The sequence below is a fragment of the Microtus oregoni genome, unplaced genomic scaffold (assembly GCF_018167655.1).
Source record: "Microtus oregoni isolate MIOR12 unplaced genomic scaffold, Mior012 000019F_ref0000042, whole genome shotgun sequence".
NCBI lineage: Eukaryota > Metazoa > Chordata > Mammalia > Rodentia > Cricetidae > Microtus > Microtus oregoni.
Window position 1 is genome coordinate 4,386,093 of NW_024543078.1, and position 21,123 is coordinate 4,407,215.

General features: G+C 57.6%; 2 protein-coding genes and 1 non-coding gene across 6 annotated transcripts; all 3 read left to right on the plus strand.

Moving 5' to 3' along the window:
- The first annotated feature begins 1,916 nt into the window (after positions 1–1,916).
- Eef2 (eukaryotic translation elongation factor 2) lies at positions 1,917–7,137 on the plus strand. The gene is made up of 14 exons (XM_041669322.1): positions 1,917–2,059; positions 2,638–2,852; positions 2,968–3,149; positions 3,448–3,659; positions 3,871–4,049; positions 4,130–4,235; positions 4,342–4,594; positions 4,674–4,869; positions 4,952–5,210; positions 5,305–5,412; positions 5,513–5,866; positions 5,952–6,134; positions 6,212–6,344; positions 6,552–7,137. Exons 1-14 carry the CDS (start codon positions 2,057–2,059, stop codon positions 6,743–6,745), a joined length of 2,577 nt encoding a protein of 858 aa, XP_041525256.1. The 5' UTR covers positions 1,917–2,056; the 3' UTR covers positions 6,746–7,137.
- On the plus strand, positions 3,729–3,792 carry LOC121459958. The gene has a single exon (XR_005976019.1). It is a non-coding gene; the product is annotated as a small nucleolar RNA SNORD37 (small nucleolar RNA).
- A 396-nt stretch (positions 7,138–7,533) lies between the features above and the next one.
- On the plus strand, positions 7,534–19,476 carry Dapk3 (death associated protein kinase 3). Of its 4 annotated transcripts, none has more exons than XM_041669642.1 (9): positions 7,534–7,683; positions 8,410–8,508; positions 16,327–16,687; positions 16,767–16,896; positions 16,983–17,031; positions 17,458–17,484; positions 18,129–18,281; positions 18,756–18,801; positions 18,879–19,476. In XM_041669642.1, the coding sequence occupies exons 1-9, from the start codon at positions 7,598–7,600 to the stop codon at positions 19,395–19,397; spliced, it is 1,470 nt and encodes a 489-aa protein (XP_041525576.1). In that variant the 5' UTR covers positions 7,534–7,597; the 3' UTR covers positions 19,398–19,476. The 4 variants fall into 4 exon arrangements, with proteins under 4 accessions (XP_041525576.1, XP_041525579.1, XP_041525577.1 ...); XM_041669644.1 differs by lacking the exon at positions 7,534–7,683 and adding an exon at positions 7,924–8,127; XM_041669645.1 differs by lacking the exon at positions 18,756–18,801 and having other exon boundaries at positions 18,879–19,309.
- The last annotated feature ends 1,647 nt before the right edge of the window (positions 19,477–21,123 follow it).

Here is a 21,123-nt window from a genome sequence, read left to right on the forward strand (position 1 = left end):
TGTCTGGAAATTTGTACAGTCCTCTGCTTCACCTTAGAAAACTTTGCAGTGGGGGGGGGGGCGCTGGAGAGATGGCTCAGCGGTTAAGAGCGCTGCTGACTGCTCTTCCAGAGGTCCTGAGTTCAATTTCTAACAACCACATGGTGCCTCACAACCATCTGTAATGAGACCTGGCGCCCTCTTCTGGTCTGCAGGCAGAATATAGGCAGAAGACTGCATACATAATAAATAATAAATTTTTAAAAAAGTTAAAAAAAGAAAACTTTTTGAGGACAGGACAGTCTCTCCAAGTATGGCCCCCAATCACCTCTTTTGTTTTGTTTTTCAAACGAAGGTTCAGCCTAACCAAGGCTGGCCTTGAACTCACGTACTGTGGATCCCAGCTTTGCTCCAGTGCCAAGAGAGTGCACTACACCCGGGCCCAGCCCCACCCTCGAATCTCTTCTTTGAATGAGAACATTTGCATCTTGCCTTGCAAAGACCCCACGCTCCAGAGATAGGACCGTCAAGGCCTCTGACACTCGGTATTGGGGAAAAAAATATCAGGGTGCAATTTCCCCCAAGATCGTGACCAGAGGGCATATGGACTTTAAGCGTTCCTCTTGCAGGCTTGCCAGTCAATTGTCATTGTCATTGAGAGACCATGGCGGCGGAGGCGAGTGCCGAGTTATTTTAGAGCCAAGATTCGAAAACCGTATTGCTTTATTTATTTGTTCTAGGTTGGGACACCTCTCTTTCCTCTCCCTCCCTGGCAGCCTAGGAGGGTTACATATGTCCCCTTCGTTTAACCGGGGAGCTTGAGGCTTCCAGAGGGGAGTTGGTCTGCACGGACGCGGGAAGCGATGAGAGCCTATTGTGTGCAGGAGGCTGCGTGCCCAGGGTCAGGCCGGGACAGCCGCGCTGCGCGGTCCTGCAGCGCCTCCTGCTGGCCGCGCGGGACCGGCGGAGTGCGGGTGCGGCGGAGCCTCTAGGGCTGCTATCGACTGAATCTCGTCTCAATAAAAAAATTAAAGAAATAAAAATTAGAGAAATAAAAATTAGAAGAGACGAAATTTCAAGAAACACCGGGTCTTGTTTGTATTGGTTTTAAGGCGTCGTCTTATGTAGTCCAGGATGGCCACGGAATTGACTACGTACCAGGGGTGATCTTGAAGTCCTGATGCCCCTGCCTCCGCCTGCGCCTTCTAAGTGTTGGGATGACAGCTGTCTGTGTGCTATCGTTCCCGGCTCTATTTTGCGTGTGTGTGTGTGCGGGTGTGTGTGTGTGTGTGTGTATTCCTGGTCCTAGGAGAATTAGAAATTCAAGGACAACTTCCACAGTCTATTGAGTAGAGAGGATCTACCTGATATCCTGGTTTAAAAAAAAAAAAAAAAAAAGGTGTCGCCCTGGTGGTGTGCTGGCACAGGACTTTAATCCCGGGGGTGGGACAGCAGAGACAAGCAGATCGCCTTGATTTGGGGCCAGCATGGGTTACATAGTGAGACTATGTTTCCAAAACAAAAAGGTGAAATAAAAAAATACAGGCGAAGTTTACAGAAATGATTATGTAGCCAGAAGGCTAGCTTTCTCCAGCTTTCTCCGGAGTCATCACATTACACAACAACCTCAAACCCAGGAAACGGGACTTTGACCCAACCCACTGGCCAGGTCCGAATTTCAAAGTCCTCTTTAATTGTTCTCCAAGGCCTTTTCCGGATCATCGCGGAGGTGATTGCGTTCTGAGGCAGCGGAGCTTTAACACCCAAGGGCGGCGACGGTCGAGCAGGGTCAGGCGACCGATCTGGACACGCCCCGCCACCTCCGCAGCCGCCTCCGCGGCGCGGCGAGGGTTAAATCCCCAGACGCGGATTCCGCGCGTGTGCGGGGCCTGCCATGGCCCCGCCCCGGCGTGCACGGCCGCGACGCGCGCGCGCCGTCACGTGACCGGCCCAACCGGCGTCGCCCTATAAAGGCCCGGGCGTTGACGTCAGCGGTCTCTTCCGCCGCAGCCGCCGCCATCGCCGGCGTAGTTCGTTCTTCTGTTCTGCTCGTGAGAATCCGGCGCCATCCGCAACCATGGTGAGTGACCGCGGCTCGGCGGGGCTCGCGGCCGGAGTCGGGCGCTCGCGGCGGCGGGGGGGCGGCCGTGGCGGGTCCCCGGGACGGCCGGGCAGGAGACATGGCGGCCGCGGCGGGAGGCGGACGGACGGGCGCCCGGCGCCATGTCTGCGCGGCCCCTGCTCGCCCTGCCGCGGTCCTCCCCCGATTAACGTGGCCGCGTCCCGGGGCGGGGACGCTGGAGCCGGGGGAGGAGGGCGCGCGTCCCCGGCGCTGACAGCCGAGTGGGAGGTCCCCACGGCGGCCCCGCTCTCCAGCGCCCTGCCTGTCACCCGAGCGTCACGGGAGAGGCAGCCGCGGGCTCGGGGTGCCGGAGTGGCAGGGCTCGCGCCCACAGCCAGCTGCCTACGGTGGGGTCCGCCATGACAGGGCTGGCCTTGCAGCCGTGAGTCACGCCGTGGACTGTCCCTTGGGAACGACAACCGAGGCTCCGCGCCTGCGTGCGCCCTGAGAGTCCACGGCCATGAGGCTATCGACCTGCTGCTGCCTGCCAGGCCGAGCGCTCAGAGCCCGGGCCGCTGCCCCTCCCCCCGCCGCAGGTGAACTTCACGGTAGACCAGATCCGTGCCATCATGGACAAGAAAGCCAACATCCGGAACATGTCTGTCATCGCCCACGTGGACCACGGCAAGTCTACGCTGACAGACTCCCTGGTGTGCAAGGCCGGCATCATTGCTTCTGCGCGAGCTGGGGAGACCCGCTTCACTGACACCCGCAAGGACGAGCAGGAGCGTTGTATCACCATCAAGTCCACGTAAGCCGGCTTCTGGGGTGGGGGTCGGGGGCTGCCGCTGTCTCCGCCCTTTGCACCAGGAGAAAGGGGTGGCCACAGGGACTCTGCTGGGCTGACTCCCCCGCCTCCCCCGCAGCGCCATCTCCCTCTTCTATGAACTGTCTGAGAACGACCTGAACTTCATCAAGCAGAGCAAGGACGGCTCCGGCTTCCTCATCAACCTCATCGACTCCCCAGGCCACGTCGACTTCTCCTCGGAGGTGACAGCTGCCCTGCGTGTCACCGATGGAGCCCTGGTGGTGGTGGACTGTGTGTCTGGTAGGCGGTGCATGCTGGACATACAAGGGAAACTTGGGGGGGGGTTACTGGGGCCGCCCTTATACTGGAGAGGAGGATCGGGCGAGTTCAGGCCAGTCAGGACCACACAGGGACTGGAAGGATGAGCCCAGGGCGCTCTTGGAAGACACAGGTAGTTCAGCTCCCTGTGTCTAGCTGCAGGGACGCGACCTCAGGGTCAGAGGCAGTGAGGTGTGCTCTTCCTGGGGTCTGACACGGTTGCTAGCCTTCATGGGCTCACACTTACATGTGTCTACTGAAAACCCCGCTTCCCTCTCAGGCGTCTGCGTGCAGACGGAGACGGTGCTGCGGCAGGCCATTGCCGAGCGCATCAAGCCTGTGCTGATGATGAACAAGATGGACCGTGCTCTGCTTGAGCTGCAGTTGGAGCCTGAGGAGCTGTACCAGACCTTCCAGCGCATCGTGGAGAATGTCAATGTCATCATCTCCACCTACGGCGAGGGCGAGAGTGGGCCCATGGGCAATATCATGGTGCGGAGCCCACCTCGTGGAGGGGGTGGGGCTGGGTCAGCAGCCATGCTCTCTGGAGTCCTTGGCCTTGGACATGATGACTGAAATTCTTCACTTTGACCTGATGTCTGTTGAAGAAACTCTGTGTCTGAGCCAGTGCTTGCTTTGGCAGGGGTGGCTTCTGAGGACTGTTCCTGGCTCAGTGTTGATCAGTGCTGCTCTTCTCCCTTAGATCGACCCCGTGCTGGGCACCGTGGGTTTCGGCTCTGGCCTGCATGGCTGGGCTTTCACTTTGAAGCAGTTCGCAGAGATGTATGTAGCCAAATTTGCAGCCAAGGGTGAGGGCCAACTGGGGCCAGCCGAACGGGCCAAGAAAGTGGAGGATATGATGAAGAAACTGTGGGGAGACAGGTAAGTGTAAGTCCTGTGCACATCCTGCACCTCTCAAGGCTCTGTGCGTTGAGCTGTAACATGACCTGTTCCTCTTCAAGGTATTTTGATCCAGCCAATGGCAAATTTAGCAAGTCGGCAAACAGCCCTGATGGGAAGAAGCTGCCTCGCACCTTTTGCCAGCTCATCCTGGACCCAATCTTCAAGGTGGGTGAAGGTGGCTCTGGCCTGTTGGCAGCAGTTGCTCAGAGTACCCTCGCCATGGGAAGCAGCACTCCTGTTCCCATCCCAAGCCCACATCCGTCTCTGACAGGTGTTCGATGCCATCATGAACTTCAGAAAGGAGGAGACGGCCAAGCTGATTGAGAAGCTGGACATCAAACTGGACAGCGAGGACAAGGACAAGGAGGGCAAGCCGCTGCTCAAAGCTGTGATGCGGCGCTGGCTGCCTGCAGGGGACGCGCTGCTGCAGATGATCACCATCCACCTGCCGTCCCCTGTCACCGCGCAGAAGTACCGCTGTGAGCTGCTCTACGAGGGGCCCCCTGATGATGAGGCCGCCATGGGTAGGTGTCACAGTCCATCCCTACCCAGCTCCTGCGCTCCACAGCCTCCGCAAAGGGTGACCTGATGTCCTCTCTCCAGGCATTAAAAGCTGCGACCCCAAGGGCCCTCTCATGATGTACATCTCCAAGATGGTGCCAACTTCCGACAAAGGCCGCTTCTATGCCTTTGGTAGAGTGTTCTCTGGGGTGGTGTCAACGGGACTCAAGGTCCGCATCATGGGCCCCAACTACACACCTGGGAAGAAGGAGGACCTGTACTTAAAGCCCATCCAGAGGTGAGCACTGTCCCGCGCCTGTCTGTACTTGCGCCCTGACTGTTTCCCTCATGGCCCTGTTGACCTCCATCCCTCCCTCTAGAACCATCCTGATGATGGGGCGCTATGTGGAGCCCATCGAGGACGTGCCCTGTGGGAACATTGTGGGGCTGGTCGGTGTGGACCAGTTCCTGGTGAAGACTGGGACAATCACCACCTTCGAGCAGGCACACAACATGCGTGTGATGAAGTTCAGTGTCAGCCCTGTCGTCAGAGTGGCCGTGGAGGCCAAGAACCCTGCTGACCTGCCCAAGCTGGTGGAGGGGCTGAAGCGACTCGCCAAGTCCGACCCCATGGTGCAGGTGTGCCTCAGGCTCTGGTGCTGGTGTGCTGTGGTGAGGTCTAGGAGGGAGCCCTGGGAGAAGAGGGCGGTGCCAGCTGACTCTGTTCCCATAGTGCATCATTGAGGAGTCTGGGGAGCACATCATTGCCGGAGCAGGGGAGCTGCACCTGGAGATCTGCCTCAAGGACTTGGAAGAAGACCATGCCTGCATCCCCATCAAGGTGGGTACCTCCTCAGGATCCTGCCAGGAACAGGGCCCTTGTAGCCGAGCTACTGCTGCCTGCAGGTGTTTCTAGCAGTAATGGGTGTTCCCTTCTGCAGAAATCAGACCCTGTTGTCTCATACCGGGAGACAGTGAGCGAGGAGTCGAATGTTTTGTGCCTGTCCAAGTCCCCCAACAAGCACAACCGGCTGTACATGAAGGCCCGGCCCTTCCCTGATGGCCTGGCTGAGGACATCGACAAGGGGGAAGTCTCTGCTCGCCAGGAGCTCAAGGCTCGGGCACGCTACCTGGCTGAGAAGTATGAGTGGGATGTTGCCGAAGCCCGCAAGATCTGGTGCTTCGGGCCTGACGGCACTGGCCCCAACATCCTGACGGACATCACCAAAGGTGTGCAGTATCTGAATGAGATCAAGGACAGCGTGGTGGCTGGGTTCCAGTGGGCCACTAAGGAGGTGAGCGTGGGGCCTGCGCGTACTGCCTGAGGGGAGCTTGGCTTCTGAATTATTGGGGTGTGACTAGCCAGCTTTCTTTTGTTAGGGCGCTCTCTGTGAGGAGAACATGCGTGGTGTGCGATTCGATGTTCATGATGTGACTCTGCACGCTGATGCCATCCACCGAGGTGGTGGACAGATCATCCCCACAGCTCGGCGCTGCCTCTATGCCAGTGTGTTGACCGCACAGCCCCGCCTCATGGAGCCTATCTATCTTGTGGAGATCCAGGTAAACTTACCTGTCTGTGTGGCGCCTGCCCATCCTCCTGTGCACTCTGATTCTCACTGCTTCTCTCTTTCCCTCAGTGTCCTGAGCAGGTTGTGGGTGGCATCTATGGTGTCCTGAACAGGAAGCGTGGTCATGTGTTTGAGGAGTCCCAGGTGGCTGGCACCCCCATGTTTGTGGTCAAGGCCTACTTGCCTGTCAATGAGTCCTTTGGTGAGTACCTTCCCTGGCTCTCCTGTGGTGTCCCAGGCCTCTGCTCCCTGAGGTTGCTGGTTTGCATATTAGTGGAACCAAAACAAGATGCCTGTGTCACAGGCAGGCACATCTGACAGAAGACCAAAGAATCACTGGGCACAGGGAGATGGGGAGGCCCAGACCTGGGGCTAGGCTCCTTGCTGAGTGTTTTGCCTCTTGGTGCAGGTTTCACAGCCGATCTGCGATCCAACACGGGTGGCCAGGCCTTCCCCCAGTGTGTGTTCGACCACTGGCAGATCCTGCCTGGGGACCCCTTTGACAACAGCAGCCGCCCCTGCCAAGTAGTAGCCGAGACCCGCAAGCGCAAAGGCCTGAAGGAGGGCATCCCGGCGCTGGACAACTTCCTGGACAAACTGTAGAAGCTCGGCACTGCCGGACACTGCACAGTGCCCGCCCATCAGAAGACACCTTGAGACTGTCCCATAGTGCCGCTCCGGAGATTGTGGGGCAATCTGCCATAGCTGCGCGCTAACACGTGGATTCTATTTATTTTGGAATTCCAAGGCAGCAAAGTCCCCTCTGCAGGCTGGACTGGCGGGCCATGGGGTGGGCGGGACACCACGCTGTCATTCTCAGAAATGCTCGGATGTCAAAAGTCTATAAATAAACACATTCAGAGGTTTGTGGGGTCCATCTATGGCCCAAGTGCAGTTCCCCAGAGCGGAGTGGGAGGCGTTGCTCATGGGAGGTGGGCAGCCTCCTGGGGACCATGACTGTGACACTTTGGAGTAATAAACTCAGCTGTGGTTGATCTCCCTGCACTCCTCCATGCTGTGCTGGCGGGACTTCCAGAGCACACTACAGTGGCCCTGAGACAGAAACTTTGTTCCATTCGACTGAGCTCTTTGTTGCTCAGGCTTTGACTCTAGGACGGCCCAGCACGTCCTGGGCTATAACTTGCAGGACGCACGCTTAAGCGTGTCCTCAGGAAGTTGGTTTCCTCGTCGACGTAGGGTTTGTCCAATCGGGTCGGAGGCGGAAGACTCAGTCAAGCAATTTGCTCGGCGTGCGGATGACGGCAGCACAAGCCCGCCGGCCAATGAGTGCCGTCTTCCTGCCCAGCAGGCTTCTGCGTCGCCAATGGGTGCTGGCTTCCGCGTGTAGTTGGTGATGCTGGCCAATGAGCAGCACTCGGTTCTCCTGGCTGGGACACGGACCAATTAGCGCTGACTTCCGATCGTAGCGGGGTTATGTGGTGACGCGGTTGGCGCATGCGTACATGCTTCCCCGGGACTTCCGCAGGAGGAGGTCGCGGGGGCTACGCTGGCGCCGGGCGGGGACTCGCGGACTGTGGATGGTATGGACAGGCCAGGGCAGCGTGTCGGGGATCCAAAGGACACGCGGCGAGGGCGGTAGCCAGGGGAGGGGGACACGCGAGGGGTCTCGGGACGCTCCAGCCGCGGGGCCTGGGCCGCTAGGACTGCGCATGCGTTAGCGCTCCGGCGACGCCCCTGAGTTCCGGGGTGCAGGTGGGCATGATTGACAGGTTAGGAAGCTCGCGAGGGACCCCAGGAGCCGGAGGCTGCGAGAGAGTATTGAGAGTAGAGAACACTTGCACTCCAGCGCTCTGCGTGTCCATGTTTGAAATGTCTTTTTTTTTTTGCTTTTACTTTTATCTATGCCTGTTTCTTAGTGGTGCGCTAGAGTGCAGGTACCTGAGGTGACCAGAAGAGGGCGTTAAGTCACCTGGCGTAGTGGTCAGTCAACTGGTCAGGCACTGGGAACCGAGCGCAGGTACTCGGTAAGAGCAGCGCCCACTGTCACCAGCTGAGCCGTCGCGCTAGTTCCCTGCGCACGCGCGCACACAGATGGTCTTATGTAGCCCATCCTGGCTTCCGGCTCCCCGAGTATTTGAGGATGCCCTGGAATTCTAGTCCTCCAGCCTTCCCCTCCCCAGTGGGTAGGAGCTTTAGATGGCCACAGTAAACCTGGGAGCAGTGACGAGGGGGTGTCATTTGTGCCAGGGGGTGATGGGCCTCCCCAAGTTCCCGGATGAAGAGTACTCTCCCCTGTGTCTTCCCAGCCCCCTGTCCCAGGAGTCCTCCAGAAGGCAGGCCGCCATGTCCACATTTAGGCAGGAAGATGTTGAGGACCACTATGAGATGGGAGAGGAGCTGGGCAGGTGAGTGGCGTTGCTGGTGTGTGCTCTCTCTCCCTGTCCTTTGTGTGACCACTCAGATTCCCAGATGGCCATGGGCCTGAGTCGCCTTCCTCTGGTTCCCTCTGTGAGTGAGCTGTAGGGACGTGGTGTGTGTTCTTCCAGCTGCTGCCCTGAGGCAGGGTGGCGCCCGAGCCTTCTTGGCTGTTTGATTCTTCTGCACTCAGTTTTTCCTCTTGAGACACTTTTCACTGTGTAGTCTCGGCTGGTCTGGAGCGTTTTCTCACAGAGAACCCCTCCCCCTCTCTGAAAACCGGGACTAAAGGCATTGGGCCCCACACCTGGCCTTGGTTGATTGTTTGAGGCAAGGTCTCACGTACCCCAGACTGGCCTCGTAATTGCTATGGTGTGCATGTTTGTGTGTATACCACAGATGTACATGTGGGCCTCAGGGACTGAGCTCAGGTCATGTTCACAGACCTGGGTACTGAACCTGCTGGTGACAGGTGTCACCCACATGGCATGTGCTGTCTGTAGACTCAGGTCTCCCTGTCTTTAGCCTTGAGTCCCCTCAGCTTTTCTTGGTGTTCTTGAGAAAGCCAGATTCCCCCCTCCCAGTAGGCACTGGTGGGCACCGCTCCCACACCCAGCCCCCTCCCCTTCCCGCTCTGCCCACTGGGCCCTGACCACCATGGCCTGCCCACCAGGCCCATCTTTCTAAGAGGCCCCCTACCTTATTTGGCAAATTCTGGCCTGGGAAGCTCAGGGCTCTCCTGATGATGTCATCCGGACGGAATGTAAATAATGTAGCCTTCCTGACTGCTGGGGAGAGTCCTGAATCTGTGGGGACCCTGAACTCTGTGAGCCCAGAGCTGGGGGTGTAGAGCCATCTCAGGCTCAGTGAGACCCAGAGTGACCGGGCGGAGGGATGGTTCAGTGGTCAGCGCGCTGTACCAGCTGCTGTGGCAGAGGGCTGGGTTTCGGTCCCCAGCACCCACACCACGGCTCACAACCATCTGCGACTCCAGCCTGGCAGCCCTGTACAGTCACCCCTGCCTGCGTCTCTGCATTTTGGTTTTTTGATTTTGAGAGATGTTGATTGTGTGTGCAGCGTGAATGTGGAGGGCAGAGGGCAGCTCGCAGGCCTTGGCGCTCCGTCACGTGGTCCCAGGTGTGATGTGTAAGGGTGGAGGCTGAGTTCGTGTCTCCTGTCCACTCCCCACCATTTTTCTGATTTATTTTCATTTTCCATGCCCCGTGTGTATGTAGTTCCCACAGAGACCAGAAGGTGGTGCTGTTTCCCCAGGCCTGGCGTCACCCAGTTGTGAGCTGTGGGTGCTGGGGTTCAAGCCCAGACACTTGGTGAGAGCAGCAGGTGCTGGTGGCCGCTGTAGTCTCCATAGGTCTCTGCACCTTGTTTGTAAACACCGTCTCACTGGCAGAGCAAGAAGCCCTAGTTCTCTGCACCAGTGTTCTGGGCACGTGCCACCACGCCTGGCTTTTCATGTGCGATCCAGGGATTGAACTCCGAACTTGACTGTTGCTACGTGCCTGGGAGAAAGATTTGTATTTTGTGATCCGAAACAATGCCAGGAAACGCCCATCCCTGTATTTCTGGTGACAGGGTACGGTCCACAGGACCGGCACACACAGTGGCTGAGGACGGCTACCAGGTGCCGCTGTACAGCCTCGGAAGCTCTAGTGTAGAGCAGGCGGGAGCTAAGAACAGCCCGAGGGGCTCCAGTGCCTCAGCCGTGGCTCCTCCCTTCCTTGCCTTAGCCCTGCCATCTGCATCCATCCGAGTAGCCTTGATGTGTGGATGCTTTTCCCAGGCAGAGTGACGAGGTGGCCTCAGTCCTTCTGTGCTGCAGCTGAGAGTTCTTGGTGATCTCGTGGGGTTTCAGCTGTTGAGTCCTATGACTGGAAGCAAGCGAGGGACGGTCACACAGGTGCCAGGCTGTGTCCTGCAGCAAGGAGGGTCCAGTCTCGTGTTGCCCTGTGTGGGCGTGGTTGAACACCGTTCTCGGCTATGAAGCAGGGGTGATGGAGGCCATGGCGCACCTGCTGGAGAAGGCCTCATCTGTGGTGTATGTCAGTGTCCCCGGGGCTTCTCTGTGATTCCTCATACCCCAGGAATGAGCTGCTGGAGTCACCATGGTGTTGGGGACCTGGCGAGTGAGCCGTTAGGACACAAGTCCTGTGACTCCTTGCCTCAACTCCATCAGGGGACAACATGTTGGTGTTTGTGCCGTGGGTGTGGATACACGGTGTGTGCCGTGGATGTGGGTACACAGTCCGTGCCGCGGGTGTGGGTACACGGTTCGTGCCGCGGGTGTGGGTACACGGTCCGTGCCGCGGGTGTGGGTACACGGTGTGTGCCGCGGGTGTGGATACACTGTTTGTGCAGTGGGTGTGGATACACGGTCTGGGCTCTTCCCTTGCCCCTGCTGGCTGTGTGCTGCCCGTCCTCTCCTCAGGATGCAGGCTCTCAGAGCAGGCCCATGCTTTTGTCGTTTTGAGACAGGGTCTGTCTGTGTAGCCTGGCTGTCCTGGAACTCCCTCTGTAGACGAGGCTGGCTGAGAACTCACAGAGATCCGCCTACCTCTGCCTCCTGAGTGATGGGATTAAAAACGTGTGCACTGCCACACCTGGCTTATTAAACTATGCTTATTTGTGTGCATGCGGGGGTCAGGACCGTGCTCCCTCCCCCTGCAGGTTTAGAAATAGAGGTCTGGTTGCTCCTGAGCCACCGCACCGGCTCCATGTTGTTTGAGACAGGGTCTCATGTAGCCCAGGCTAGCTTCAGACTCACCATCCTCCTGTCTCCTGTTTGCAGGTCCTGGGGAAGCCTGCAGGAAGTCTGTCCCAGCTGTGAGAACAAGGCAGGGCAGCATCTCCCATCTCCAAAGACAGTTATCAAAGAAAGTGGGAGTTGTGGCAGTCCCCCCCTCCCCCAGCTCTCAGGAGGCTGAGGCCAGGGGGCCATCACTGAGTTTGTTTGGGTTTTTTGAGACAGGGTTTCTCTTTAGCTTTAGAGCCTATCCTGGAACTCGCTCTGTAGACCAGGCTGGCCTCAGACTCACAGAGATCCGCCTGCCTCTGCCTCCCGAGTGCTGGGATTTGCGCCACCACTGCCTGGCTATCACTGAGTTTAAGGCCAGCCTGTGCTACATAGTAAGATTTGGCTGTTGTTGAGACAAGGAGTCGTAGCTTAGGTGGTGGTTCTATTCCTGGGCAGAGGAGAAGTGTCAATTCGCCCCAGATAGGGAGCCAATGGCAGAAACCCTGGACACCACCAAAGTCTGGTGTGGTGAGCCATGAGTTTCACTGGGGTCACTTACAGGAGTAGAAATGGCTAAAAGACAGCTGTCTCACCGAGGCCACCCCAGCATGGGTGACAACCCACATAGCTGCAGGCTGGAGAGCGGCCTTTCCAGGTGGCTGGCCTGACAGAGCCTCTTAGCCCCTTCTGCCCGTGTTCCCAGGAAGGGAGGACTTCCTGTCTGAGGGGCCTCTACAGGGTGGAGCGCCCTGGGATCGCTGTTGGGCATCCCCCTTAGATGGTTTTAATCCTGGGGAGCCCAGCCCCCCTCATGGTCTCTGGGTCCTGAGAGGACTCGAACCCAGCTGTGGACCTGTCCTTCCGTCCCCAGAGCCCGACTAGTGAGTCTCAGTGAGCACCTGAGCAGCCACCAAAAAGAATGGTCCTAGCCGTAGGCTCTGCCTTCGACCGGCTGACACCCTGCTCATCATTGGAAGAATTCAGGGTGCAATTCTCTCCAACCACCTTTGCAGCTCGTGTGGGCCACCACGGCTCAGCCACAGGAAGGGGACACTTTAGACTCAGTCTTCACCTTGGCATATGACATCCTCAGCGAGTATCTGTGTGCAGTACCTGTGGAGGCCAGAAGGGGGCGTTGGGTCCTGAGAACTAGAGTCACAGGCAGTTGTGAGACCAGTGTGCACACTGGGAACTGAACCTGGGTCCTCTGCAGGAAGGTGCACTAACCACTGAGCATCTCTGCAGCCCAACAGCCTTTTTATTTGCTTATTTTTATTTTGGTTTTCCAGACAGGGTTTCTCTGTGTAGCCCTGGCTGTCCTAGAACTCACTCTGTAGACCAGGCTGGCCTCGAACTCACAGAGATCCGCCTGCTTCTGCCTCCTGAGAGCTGAGATTAAAGATCCCAGCTTGAATGCCATTCTTTAATGGCACTCACACATGCGTGGGTGTCTATGTGTGTAGAATACGTAAGTGCTGGCTTTGCGTCACCTGTAGGTCACAGCCACCTGTTCACCAAGGACAGCAGAGTCCCACAGCACAAGGTGGGAAGAGCATCAGGTGATGGCAGGACAGTGAGGACATTGCCCTTCATAGCAGCTCTGGGGCTCAGGCCACGCCTGCAGCCACCTCCTGGGGTGTGTGCCCACCCCTACCCCAGCCTCCAGCTGGGCAGGCTTGCTCCCTTTCACCCCTGCTATGTATCTGAGCCCCCCAGAACTGAAACTTCTAAAACACTCCAGAGCCCCAATACCAGCATTCGTAGACCAGTCAACCCACCATATAGTCACCCTGCAAGCGCCCCGGCCACCCATTTAGGGGAGTCCCAGCCTTGAAACCCCCTTCCTGTCCCTGGGGTGGGGTGCTCTAGCAATTACCTGTACCCATTTCTTTTAAAAAAATATTTATTTATTATGTATACAACATTCTGTCTGTGTGTATGCCTGCTGTCAGAAGAGGGCACCAGACCCCATTACAGATGGTTGTGAGCCACCATGTGGTTGCTGGGAATTGAACTCAGGACCTTTGGAAGAGCAGGCAATGCTCTTAACCTCTGAGCCATCTCTCCAGGCCCCCCCCCCACCCCCGTACCCATTTCTTACCACACTGAAGTACTGGCCCCTGACCCTGCACAGGCTCAGACGTGCTGCATTTTGTCTCCGTCTGCTGATTTTCCTGAGGACCCTGGCCCAGTGTGAATCCACTGAGCAGCGTGTCAGTTTCCGTAGTTCACATGCTAGTCTAAGATAAAGGCTCTCTGACATCACAGGGGTCCTGCCCTACCAAGGGACCCACCAAAGGCACTGAAGCTCTGTCCAGGTCCTGAGACCCCTGATACATAGACATTTTCCTCAGCTCTTGAATGAACAACATCTCATGGCCTGGTGAACTGGGCATCAAATGTCACTTTATTTTGGCTTTTCAAGACAGGGTTTCTCTGTGTAGCTTTGGAGCCTGTCCTAGAACTCGCTCTAGACCAGGCTGGCCTCAAACTCATAGACCTGCCTGCTTCTGCCTCCCGAGTGCTGGGATTAAAGATGGGTGCCACCACTGCCTGGCCAAATGTCACTTTTAAAATCTTTAATTTTGGGGCTGGAGAGATGGCTCAGTGGTTAAGAGCATTGCCTGCTCTTCCAAAGGTCCTGAGTTCAATTCCCAGCAACCACATGGTGGCTCACAACCATCTGTAATGGGGTCTGGTGCCCTCTTCTGGCCTGGAGACATACACGCAAACAGAATATTGTATACATAATAAATAAATATTAAAAAAAAAAAGAAAAGCAATCACATTTTCTTACTAAAAAAAAAAAATCTTTAATTTTTCTGCTATTCCACCCCCGACATACACACTATCCAGATCTTCTGAGGGTCCCCCCAACTGTAAGGAACAGCAGTGGCATCATCATCCCATCCTCTCAGACAGCCGCTTCTGCCACCTCAGCCTGAAACCTATGTGACTCCCCACAGACGGCGACATTCGTGCGTCCCTCTGTGCAGGGCACCCCCATGCTCACCGGACCCCACTCACTAGGCTGATGAACCACTCCATGCTACTTAACAGGCAATCAACATCCATGGATGTTCACTGTCCCCAACCACTGTAGGGTCCGCTGACCCTGCAGGAAGGCACACTGACCTGTACCCCATATGGAAAGGTCACATTTGTCCCCTGGCACATCCCACCCCCACCCAGCCTCCGTTGCGTGCCATTGCCCAAGCGTGCTGTGCCTTCCCGAGCTCATCTTTGGTTGTTGGTCCCTGTTGGGCACTCACTGTTTTGTGGTGTCTTTGCTGGGGAGGGTGACAGATGGCCCCTCAGCGCAGCCGGAACCAGTGACAGACCCGAGTACGGACAGCACCAAAGACAAATTGGGGACCCAGTGAGCTTTGTTGGGGTCACTTGCAGGAACGTGGGTTTCGGGGCTGTCTTGGTTGTGGTCTCTGCTGTGACGAAACACCGAAAGCAGCTTTGGGAGGACAGACTTCTGCTCAGCTCTTGGGGCAGCCCCATCCTGAGGGAAGTCAGGCCAGGACCCTGGAGGCAGCCACTCATACAGAGGCCACGGAGGGTATGCTTCACATGGCTGACTCAGCCTGCTTCCTTCTCGAACCTGGAACCACCAGTCCAGGGATGGAAGGAAGTATGGCAGGTCGGTCCCTTCCACATCAGCCATCGTTGAGAAAATGTCCCACAGACATGCCTTTTCTCGGGAGGCCCTGGAGCAGGCTTTCTCTTGGGCCTCCAACCAGCTCCCAAATCATGATGCAAAGACTAAATATTAGTTATGAATGCTTGGGATGAGCTGAGGCCCGTTTCCTGCTCGCTCTTATAATTTAACCCGTTTCTCTTCATCTGTGTTTTGCCTCCAGGTTTTTTACCTTTCATTCTGGATATCCTCCTCCCTGTCTGGCTGGTGGTTAGCCGACTGGCCCCAGGTGTCTCCCTCTTTCCCGTTATCTCTCCTTTCTCTTCATTCTCTAGAGGCTGGATCCCTCCTCCTTACTCTCTGCCCGCCAGCCCCACCTGTCCCTCTACTCCCTCGCTATTGGCCAGTCAGCTCTATATTAGACCAATCAGGTGCCTTAGGCAGGCAAAGCAAATGCGTCTGTAACAATCTTTGCCTAGTTACAGCAATATTCCACAACATAAACATTGATAGAATCCCACAGCAAGGCCCCTCCTCCACGTTAGGTCTAGGGTTGTGTAGTCAACAAAATCCAGCCAGTACAGGGTTACCGACAGCAGAAACAGACAGCTGTGTTCCTGTCAGCGCTGGGAGTTTGGAATGCACTGTACAGCCAGTGGACAACCCCCTTCCCTGAGTGGGCAGCGATCTCCCAGGGTGAGCTGCCCCCAGGCAGCCCAGCTGGTCTGAGTCAGAGTCCTTATACTTACATAAATCGGGAGGGGCGGGGATTGGTGCATTTGATTGACTTCAGGGACTTCCTGAAACCGATGAGGTGTGGGCTTCCTGTCCTAGAGGCTTCCGTCTTGGAGGGGCTGGGCTTTAAGTTGAGACCCCCCCCCCCCAGCATCTTGAGTGCTGGCTGATGGGTGCCTCCACATCTGGCTTGATTGATACACAGAGTATTTAGAATGTGTGTGGAGACCAGAGGTTGACATTCTGTATCTTCCTGGGTTGCTACAAATTTCACTACTGTAAATCAGGCTCTCATGGAATTCACAAGACAGACAGATCTGCCTGCTTCTGCCTCCTGAGTGCTGGGGTTAAAGCCGTGGTCTCCATGTCTGTCTGAGGAATCCCACTTTTATGTCACCTGGTTTTTTGAGACAGAGTGGCTCACTGAATGAACCCGGAGCTCACTGAGGCGGCTTGGATTCCCTGGCCAGGGACCCTCCTCTCTCCTTCAGCACTGGGGTTAACCCCACCTGACTTTTCTCGGATCCCTGACGCTCCCTGGCCTCACTGTCTCCCCTGAGCTGTCCCCCTCCCCCAGCCCCATGTCCTGGCTCTTTGGGCAGACCTGCTGCTGTGGGAGCCCCGAGGACAGTGCACTGTGGCTCGGTCTGCGGTGCTCAGCTGTCCCTTCCCACGCAGCGGCCAGTTTGCCATCGTGCGCAAGTGCCAGCAGAAGGGCACGGGCATGGAGTACGCGGCCAAGTTCATCAAGAAGCGTCGCCTGCCGTCCAGCCGGCGCGGTGTGAGCCGGGAGGAGATCGAGCGCGAGGTGAGCATCCTGCGCGAGATCCGCCACCCCAACATCATCACGCTGCACGATGTGTTCGAGAACAAGACGGACGTGGTGCTCATCCTGGAGCTGGTGTCTGGCGGCGAGCTCTTCGACTTCCTGGCCGAGAAGGAGTCGCTGACGGAGGACGAGGCCACGCAGTTCCTCAAGCAGATCCTGGACGGAGTCCACTACTTGCACTCCAAGCGCATTGCGCACTTTGACCTGAAGGTAGCACGCGTGCGTGGGCGCTGGGAGGTGGGGCTGGGGGGTGTCCCCAGGGGTCACATCACCCCCTGCCCTCATGCAGCCCGAGAACATCATGCTGCTGGACAAGCACGCGGCCAGCCCGCGCATCAAACTCATCGACTTTGGCATCGCGCACAGGATAGAGGCCGGCAGCGAGTTCAAGAACATCTTCGGCACTCCCGAGTTCGTGGGTGAGGGGCAGGCGCGGACACCGCTGGGTGGGGCGGGCCCCTGCACATCACAGCCTGACCTGCCTCTGCGACCCTGTCTTCCACAGCCCCCGAAATTGTCAACTACGAACCACTGGGCTTGGAGGCTGACATGTGGTGAGTGGGGGGGGTGAGGTCCTGCTCCGCCCTCCCCTGCTGTGCTCCCTCCTCCCCTAGCTGTACCCAGTACAGGCCCGAGACAGCCTAGTGAGGGTGTGGGCACTGGACGGCTGCACGGAAGAGATGAGCCTCCTGGGCTGACCTTGGTGTGTGGGGTCTGCACCCTCACAGGTTGCCCCCGAGGGTCTCCCAGCTGACAGGATAGTGACCCACTGCAGCCAGAGCCGGTCAGGTAGATGCTGGGTCACATCGATTCAGAGGTTCTGTGGACCTGCTGTCCTGGCATTGGTCCAGGTTCTCAGGCGACCCTGTGATTGACACTGACCACACTCTAGAACCCTTGGTCCTTGAGATTTGGGGGCTGTGTCCTAGGCGTAGGGTGCGGCTATGGTCATGTTGACCCATCTTTTCTGCCCCCTACAGGAGCATCGGCGTCATCACCTACATCCTGTGAGTGCTGGGACGAGCCTCAGGCTGCACCTGCTAGGGGACAGGGTCTGGGCTGGGACCTGTTTTAAGGACCCTGGGAGATAGCCGGGGAAGGAGCGGCTCACTCTGACCGTGGATGTACCCCCGGCCCCGCCCACAGCCCCCTCACTGGGGATTCTGGGTGGGCCCTGTCCTGACTACGCCCACAGCCCCCTCACTGAGTGTTAATTACCCTGTTTTAAGGTCTGTCCTGTCCTTTCCTTGGAGATGTTTCTCTTGCTTCTCCATAGCACTAGTGTGCTGGATTGTTGGGGTCAGGAGATATTCCAGTTTGGTTTCTACTGCTGTGACAAACGCACCTTGGAGAGGAAGGGGTTTGCTCTCACAGTGACCAGTCAGTCGCACAGGAACCGTGGAGCTTATCGGCTTGCTCCTGTGGCTTGCGCACCCTGCTGGTTTATAGGGACCACCTGCGCAGGGTTGGCATTGCTCACTGTGGCCTAGTCCTTCATCAACGGTGAACCCCCGCCCACAAACACAGTCTCTCAGTTGAGGTCCCCATTCCCAGATAGCGCTAGCTGCGTCAAGGTGACAGACTAACGAGTGGAGAGGGTGGGGTGTCAGCTCCTATCAGCTGACTCTCCCTCCGCCCTGTCCCCTTGCAGTCTGAGTGGCGCGTCCCCGTTCCTGGGGGAGACCAAGCAGGAGACCCTGACAAACATCTCGGCGGTGAACTACGACTTCGATGAGGAGTACTTCAGCAGCACCAGCGAGCTGGCCAAGGACTTCATCCGCAAGCTGCTGGTCAAAGACCCCAAGTAGGCAGAGCACGGTGGCGGCCTCTCAATGGCTGGCCACACCTGGGTTTTGGTTTGGGGACTTTTGCTGTAATTTTGAGGCAGGGTCTGCTGTAGTCCAGGCTGGCCTTGAATTCATCATCTCGCCTCCCCCTCCAGGGTACTAGGTGGCAGGTTTACTCCCTTGTTACCTGCCCTGTTCACCAGCCTCTACTACACCCTGCGGACTCCAGGGCATCAGTGTCCATGGCTCTTCATAAAGCCGCAGGGGCCTAGCAGAGTACAGCCAGCCTGGTTTGGGGACAACAGGGTTGCAGCCTGTTTGGCTCCTCCATGTTCCTAGGTGGATGGGGTGGGGCAAGGGTGGATGACTGGGAATCAGGGTTGCGTCCCGCGATACGGGGTACTGTCAGCAATGACCCCGTGTCGCCCTGACGGGTCACATGCCAGGCTGAAGGTGGGGTCCCACAAACACTAACCCGCCCCATCCTGCAGGAGGAGGATGACAATCGCGCAGAGCCTCGAGCACTCCTGGATCAAGGTGGGGTCTCGAGACCCCGGGAACGGGTGGGCTGGCGGGCGGCCGTGGTCCCCTTGCCTTAAGCTCGCTCCCCGCAGGTGCGAAGGCGCGAGGACGGCGCCCGGAAGCCGGAGCGGCGGCGGCTGCGTGCGGCGCGCCTGCGCGAATACAGCCTCAAGTCGCACTCGAGCATGCCGCGCAACACGAGCTACGCCAGCTTCGAGCGCTTCTCACGCGTGCTGGAGGACGTGGCGGCGGCGGAGCAGGGGCTGCGCGAGCTGCAGCGGGGTCGGCGCCAGTGCCGGGAGCGCGTGTGCGCGCTGCGCGCTGCCGCCGAGCAGCGGGAGGCGCGCTGCCGGGACGGGAGCGCGGGGCTAGGTCGCGACCTGCGGCGCCTGCGCACAGAGCTAGGACGCACCGAGGCCTTGCGCACGCGCGCGCAGGAGGAGGCGCGGGCGGCGCTGCTGGGTGCTGGGGGCCTGAAGCGCCGCCTGGGTCGCCTGGAGAACCGCTACGACGCGCTGGCCGCGCAGGTGGCTGCCGAGGTGCAGTTTGTGCGCGATCTGGTGCGCGCGCTGGAGCAGGAGCGACTGCAGGCCGAGTGCGGCGTGCGCTAAGCTGCGGCCGCGGAGCCCCGCACCGCACCCCGGACCCCGGACCCCCGCGCAACCCCGGAATAAAGTTACTTTCCATGTACTGCCGCGTTGTGTTTCACGCTCCGCGGGGAGGGTAGGAGCGAGTAGCCCACACGGTGTGTGGTCTCCACCACCCCCCCACGACCACGGAGGGTCTCCACCCTGGAGATCATGCTCTGTGCCACGCGACACGCCGTGGGTGGCATCACCCACAGTTGACTAGTGAAGTTGAACTAAAAACAGCAGGTCCCCTGGAGTGTCAGACAGCAAGTAAGAGGCACAAAAGGCCTCACCACGGGAGAGATCAAACGTTATGCACCTGTCATCCCAGAGTTTACAACATCCTGCCCCAGAGCAGTTAAGTCCCTGAGCTGTGAGCTGACCCAGTGTCCTGCCTGGTGTCCCTGGAGACCTGGGTTACCGTCTGTGTAGTGAAGGCGCATGGCCCTTCCAGTCCCACCTCTAGTCTAGCTCTGTGCAGAACCGCAGGCGTGAGCGGAACAGGCTGTGCATCTCCAGCGCGCTCAGACCCCACCCGCGGCCTGGTTTGACCGTGAGCCCCTGCGGTCCGGGCAAAGCCTTACAGATGTGGTCCACGGTGGTGGAGATTAGCGGCAACGGCCGCCCTAGTCTACTCAAGGTGCTGGCTGCCGGGTTAGAGGATCCGGGTCCGAGCTCCATACCCCACAGCCACGCGCAACCTCCTGTAGTTGCAAATTCGGGGATCCGATGTGCTCTACGGGCACAGGGTGCGCACTTGTGCACAGACACAAACTCATAAATAACGCTTTCTGAATGTTTAAAAAGCCAGGTGTGATGGCACAGACCTGGGGAGGCAAAGGGAGCTTGGTCTTTGTGAGTTCGAGGCCAGCCTCGTCTACATACTGCATTTCAGGACTGCAGGGCTCCACAGAGAGAAACTCTCGCAAAATCAAAAGTTAATAAAGATAAAAGCTGGGCTGGAGAGATGGCTTAGAGGTTAAGAGCACTGGCTGCTCTTCCAAAGGTCCTGAGTTCAATTCCCAGCAACCACATGGTGGCTCACAGCCATCTGTAATGAGAACTGGTGCCCTCCTCGGATGTGCAGGCAGAACACTGTATACATAATACATAAATAAATCTTAAAAAAAATTAAGATTAAAGCTGTCGCCATAGGCCCCTTCACAGGCTTTCCTGATAAGCCCTGGTTTTACCCCAAATATGAAGATGTGCTCACCCTCAGGACGCAGGACTGAGCCTTATTTGAGGAGATCAGTCTCTCCATTAAAATTAGCTAAGTTCAGAGAAGACTGTGCTGAGCTTCGGGCAGACATGGAATATTCTAGAACAAAGAGGCTCAGCTTGGAATTGGGGAAAGGGGGTGTGCCAGCCATTGGTATGCAGCTCCTGTTCCGGTATCCAGGCTTCATCTCCTTAGGGTGGGCTTGTGGTCTGGGTACCGCTGACGACATGTGCCTGCTATAGGTCCGTCTGGTCCAAGGGAGGCGCCCTGGCTACTGCCTCCGGTTCCCATCTAGCCCAGCCCACTCCCAACAAACCCGTGCAGCCTCCAGTGAGTCCCTGTGCTTCCCAAGATGGTAATCAGACTCCTCAAGTTTGTGGGGGCCTCGGTAGCAGCGGTCCCAAGGATTGAGTCTCTAGTTAATTGACTGGATTTTATGTCTTTGAGACAGTGTCTCACTGTACCCTTGGAACTCTACATAGCCCA